The 6,000-nt window shown below is 35.4% G+C and overlaps 1 protein-coding gene across 1 annotated transcript in view; it reads left to right on the forward strand.

Moving 5' to 3' along the window:
* Positions 1 to 5,074, forward strand: part of Roc1a (Regulator of cullins 1a) — a 74,440-nt gene extending 69,366 nt beyond the window's left edge. The window contains exon 6 of the mRNA XM_090382581.1: positions 4,794 to 5,074. Coding sequence (XP_090238707.1) covers positions 4,794 to 4,806 — 13 coding nt within the window. The 3' untranslated portion in view covers positions 4,807 to 5,074. The remainder of the gene's footprint in view (positions 1 to 4,793) is intronic.
* Positions 5,075 to 6,000: the final 926 nt, after the last annotated feature.

Below are 6,000 nucleotides of genomic sequence, written 5' to 3' on the forward strand. Positions count from 1 at the left end.
AGGAGGAGGGGTTATGCTGCTAGTTAAGAAACATAAAATCTAAGGAAGTGCATCTAGTTGACATAGATGGTCAGTGCAATGTTGAGTCAGTTTGGTGTGACAGGTTATGCTGTTAGTTAAGAAACACAAAATCTAAGGAAGTGCATCTAGTTTACATAGATTGTGCAATGTTGAGTCAGTTTGGCATGACATAAGTGCAGGGAAAGAAAAAAATGAGAGTAGGCATGTGTTATAGGCCTAATGACTGATGAGTACAGTGAACAACTGTACAGAGAAATAGTGGGCCAGTAAATCCGATTGACTGATAATGGGGGATTTTAACTTCCCAGATATTGACTGGAACTTGTGGCACCTGCACACTAGCAAGATTTTTGTGGATTTATTGGGTGATTGTTTTCTACAGCAGCACATTAAGAGACACAACCAGAAAGAGTAATATTCTTGATTCGTGCATTAAGAATTTGCAGATAAAGGAACCAGTAGGTGGGGGGTGATCACAGTGTACTGATGTGGTATTTACTTAAAGATGTGGTGCCTCCGTAGCCAGGTGGGTAAGAGCAGCAGTGTGTAGCACACGCTTCTTGATTAGACTGGAGTTCGAGCCCGTGTCCACCAAATACGGAGGATGCAGAAAGGTCAGGGAATGACCACCGCATATGTCCAGCGAAATATGGTCTTAGTTGCTAATGCTCCTAAAAAAAACCAAATAAATAACTTAAAGATGCAACTACCATCATGGGGTAAAGAGAAGGGTTTTGCTTTCGTAAAGGTGACTACAGCAGTCTCGGGCAGTTTTTAAATTTTAAACAGAGGGACCAACTGATGACGTTACCAACAGCAAATTCTAAATGAGAAGCATTCAAGAAATTAATTGTGGACGCTACTAGGCTTTTCATACCAATTCAGAAATACTGTTCAAGTTTTAGGCCTAAATGGATGTCAGATGAACTAATGAGACTCGTGGCAGAGGAGAAAAATGCATGGGATGCATATAAATTATCAGGCAACACAGAAACCTGTGGTAGATATAAGCTATTCTGTAATCAAGTCACAAAGGATGTTAGGCTAGCGAAGGCAGATTATGAGAAATCTTTGGCAAAGGATGCTAAGAAAAGCAGCAAGGACTTCTTTAGTTATATAAACTCTAGAAGTAAGGGAATGAATCAGATTGTTCCATTTGATGTTGATGATCCTGCTCGGATAGCTGACAATCTGAACGAGTATTTTGCATCTACATTCACATGAGGAGTTATTATGGGAGGAGAAAGCCAGACAGTTTATCAAACTGTAACCGAGTGCTTGATGATTTTGTAATAACTGAGAGAAAGAGGAGGAGAAATTTTTGAAGTTAAATATAAGAAAGGCACCTGGGATGAATGGTATCTATCCAGTTATATTAAAGGAGGTGGCAAAGGAAGTAAGCAAACTCTTAGCCATAGTTATGAGAGCATCCTTGGATTCAGAGGAAGTTCCGACAGACTGGAAATGTGCAAATGTATCCTCAGTTCATTAAGGGGGATCTAAGGGTGACATGAGTAATTACAGACCAGTATTTAATTTCTGTTCTGGAGAGAATAATGGAATCACTGGTTAAAGGTGCATTGTAGAATCATCTAGACAGGACTGCAATAATAATTCAGACAGCATGGGTTCATTAAGGGAAAGTCTGGTCTGACAAATTTGATTGGATACTATGATGTAGTTACAAAGGAACTGGATGCAAAAAAATAATTTTGATATCATATGCTTGGATTTCAGGATGGCTTTTGACACTGTTGCACATGGAAGACTGCTGTACAAATTTGAGCAGTATGGTATTAAGGGCAAGTTGCTACAATGGATAAGAGAGTGGTTGGGTGGGAGAAGACAGAGAGTGGTAATCAATGGACACTGCTCTTAGTGAACTAATGTTATTAGTGGAGTACCTATGGTTTGGTGTTGGGCCCACTGCTGTTTTGTTATCAATGATATTGATGAAGGTATATCAGGCTATACCTTCATCAATATTTACTTAATGCTGTCTGAGTTTGCAGATGATATAAAGGTTGGCAGGGTTGTTAATGACAGTAATGGCAGTGTGCTACTACAACAGGATCTAGAAAAGTTGGGCAGATGGGCTAAGCATTGGCAACTAAAGTTTAACATTGGCAAATGGAAAGTACTGTATATGGGTAGAAAGAACCCTAGGGAAACGTACCAACTGTGTTGTACAACACTTAAGATGGTAGAAAATGAAAAATACCTGGTATTTGTGCAGTCAGATATGAAATTTTCTGAGTAGTTCAGACAGGCTGACAGAGCAGGTCATGGGGTATTCAATGATATATAGGAATTTAGCTAGTAGGGAAAAGGTGATTATCCCTTTCTATAAGGTAGTGGTCGGGCCATGCCTTGAGTACTGTACACAGGTCTGGTGGCCTCATTTTAGGAAAGATGTAGAGTTGCTAGAATGAGTACAGAGAAGGGCAACCAGATTAATGGTAAGACCACCCCTTCATTCCCCAAGAACGAAATGGGTGGTTTTACCAAGAAAGGCTTAAATTCTGCAAATTGTGACATCTAGAGACTAAACACATGCGAGGTGATCTGATTGAGGTGTATAAAGTTTTGAATGGCGTAGGCTCAATTCTGATGGGATTTTTCGTCTTGCTCAGGTTATGAACCCGAGGGGGCATAAATTCAATTGAGGAAAGACAGTTATAGAATAAATGTGTGGAGATTTGCCTTTAGCCAGTGGTTAGTTGATTCTGGAACAAACTTCCATATGTTCATTGTGGAAGTTGGTAGCTTAAATAAATTCGAGAAACCAGACAAACATTTAGAGGGAATGAGTGTGTGAAGTGTTTTTTTTTTTGTTTTGGATGATGCTATCTTATATCACATGCCTCTACTACTACAACAAGGATGGACCTACTTGAAGATATCTAGATAATTTGTATATAAAAGCACATTGAAATAACCTTCAAAACTACAGAGGGTGCCATAGCTGAGTGGTCAGGCACGTGGTTACATAAGTGCATGTGCCTTGAGTGACTGGGGTTCAAGCCCGTGATTGCTGAATACGGTGCTGTTTCTTGTGCAAACTCCTCTGACCGTTTGGTTGTCCCAGAGTATAAACAGAAAATTTATTTATTATGTATAGACCTATTGCCATGAGAATGAACACAACGTACTATCATTCATATTGGACAAAAAAAAAATCCCTGTGTGTGAACATGCACCCTACTTGCCAGTCTATTTAAGAATTGAGTTATTGGTGAACTAGAGAAAAAGAGGGGATGAATACAGTAGTGTAATGAGACTGCATGTGTAGCTACTACCCACAGAGCACCACATGTGAAACAAAGACAGCAGTTGCTTTGCACTTTCCACTAGTTGTCTGCCAAGTCATGTTCTAACATGCTCATTCACTTTGCAGTTAGACAGGTTTTAATTACCTTGTGTTTTTGCAGTTTGCTGGAAAAATGACAGACAGAATCAGGCAATGAATCAACCTCAAATTTAAAAAAAAAACTCAAGAAAACAACTGAAAGTTAGGAGTTATGTCAATTTTCTGGGGAAGAAACTGTCAAGAGCTTGCATGTTTGGATGATGTAAGAGATTTTTAGAAGGACGAGAGAATGTGAAAGACAGTGGACAACCTAGCCATCCTGTAATGCATGAAAACTGATGAAAATGTGGACTGTTTAAGGGAATCCATTTTCCATTGAAGACATTCAGGAAAAATGAATAGTTTTAAAACACTTTCAGAAGGTGCCTTCTAGAAATTTTACTGTACTTGGGAGAAACATATGGAACAGTGTATACAAGCCCAAGGCAAATTACTTTGAAGAGATAACTTGTAAGGTACAAAATATTTCATTATATTTATTTTATTGCAACAGTCTCATTATTTAATAGTCACGCCTCATATATATTATATACCAAACTTAAAATGAGATCTGATTTGATTCTATATGTTATTTCATTTTACATTTATATGATTACTTTTATTTGTATGAAAATTTATATGATTACTGTACTTTTATTCAAAGGGCCGTTATCATCCCATCACTCCTTTACTTCTAAAATAGGCTGCATCTGCTGGTGATGAGTTTATACTTGTGATGGTACCACCTGATATACATAGATACTGTGGGAATCCACACATGAAAATTTTATATGTGCATACTGCACATGTACTGAGTCTTTCATAATGTGGCCATATTTTCAAGATCTATTCGGGACCTGAAAACAACAGAAACAGTTTATAAACGTGTTTGATTCTGAACAGTTATGGAGCTATGGCTGTTTGAATTTTAAAAAAAATGTTATAAACAAATTTGAATAAGCAGACACATAGTAGTAAAATGTTTATTTTCAATAAGTGTATGTTTGCTTATTCTTTGTTTTTGTTATTTTTTCCATTAAATTTCCATAGTCGTTTTTTAAAATTCAGGCAGCCATTCCTCTGTAACTGTTCAGAATCAGACACATTTTTATGAACTTTTTTCATTATTTCAGGTTCTAAATTGTTCTGAAAGTATGGCTCACATGTTATGAATTATTCTGCATATATATGTCTTAACTGTCTTGTAAATGCTGTTTAGATAATATTTTAATGATTTTTTGGGGTTCAGAATTTGTCATAGCCCAGTTGTGGAAGATAAATGTTTGCATCCATTGATAATATTTAATAGCAGGGAAAAAAAAGTTACATGGCCTTGATTATTAATAGCAATACAAATAAATCTGTTTTCATATCAAATAAATCTGTTAACAATAACACAATATCATTCCTTGTTTCCCTGTAGGTATGGCCACTGAGGATGTTTTATCTTTGTGCTGTTCATATGTTTTACAAGTAACTGTAGGAAGTGTTCTTGTGATATTACAATTGTTTATTTTTCCTTCCTGAAATAATATAACTCATTTTTTCAATTATCATTGAACATCTACTAGATATATATTTTGCAGTAAATTTATTTTGCATCCAATACTTGGTAATTTAAAAATCTTTTAAGAACTAGAAATTAAAAAAAAAAAAAAAAAAAAAATGTATAAAATATAAAGAATAAAATGAGTTGTTTTACTATTGAGTGTCTGCCTATGTTTATTAGTAGTGATTTCACTTGGTTATTATAAAGTTTCCAAAAGTACATTTTGTAAATGTATGTTTGAATATTATTATATAATTATGTGAGACAGTCTTTCTTTATAATCCTAACTAACATCAAAAGATGTCATAGTTTGAAAACAGCAGAATCGCTCTTTAGAAATGAGCTCAGTACTCATTATCTGAAGAACTAAAATGCTATACATGTTTATTTTTACTTGTATGAAAGATTATTATAACTGTCATAAAGTTATGGAGAAAAAAACGTTGAAATTTGGAGAAAATGAAATTTTATTTTTACTGGGTATTCAATAAATGTCACAAAATTCTTAATGTTATTCGTTAATAATGAATTCTTTCCATTCATTTGAAATATGAGGTTTGATGATAAAGTTTGGTGAATGATCTTATAATGCTTGTGTGTATAACAGTAGCTAAATTGTGAGTGAGGCTTATAACATCTTTAACAATGCTCACTCGTGTTTTACTTGTTACACACCACTCTAGTAGAAAGCTGTTTCGATTGAACATCCATTTTCCTCATATATTGTAGGTACTGAAACTCAATATGAACATTAAATTTTGTTATAAACTTAAAGTTGGCTACAGAGACATACAATGCTTATAGTTTACAGAGATGATGCTATGATGAAAACAACAGTTTCCAAGTTGTTTCAAAGGAAATTTGCTTGAAGATGCAGTTGCATCTCAACACCTGAAACAATAAATAGTGAAATCTGTACCATCATTCATTTGGGTATGTTACTGATTATTTGAGAAATCGCTAAGATGATCTTTCATTTATTTGGTTTTGCTCGTTGTTTGACTGAAGATTTGGATATGAGACAAGTGAGAATCAGGGCCTCGTTTCATATGAGTTTGAGCAATTTATGCCAGGTCCCATA

The sequence above is a fragment of the Mastigoproctus giganteus genome, chromosome 10 (assembly GCF_048544385.1).
Source record: "Mastigoproctus giganteus isolate SK-2022 chromosome 10, ASM4854438v1, whole genome shotgun sequence".
Classification (NCBI taxonomy): Eukaryota; Metazoa; Arthropoda; class Arachnida; order Uropygi; family Thelyphonidae; genus Mastigoproctus; species Mastigoproctus giganteus.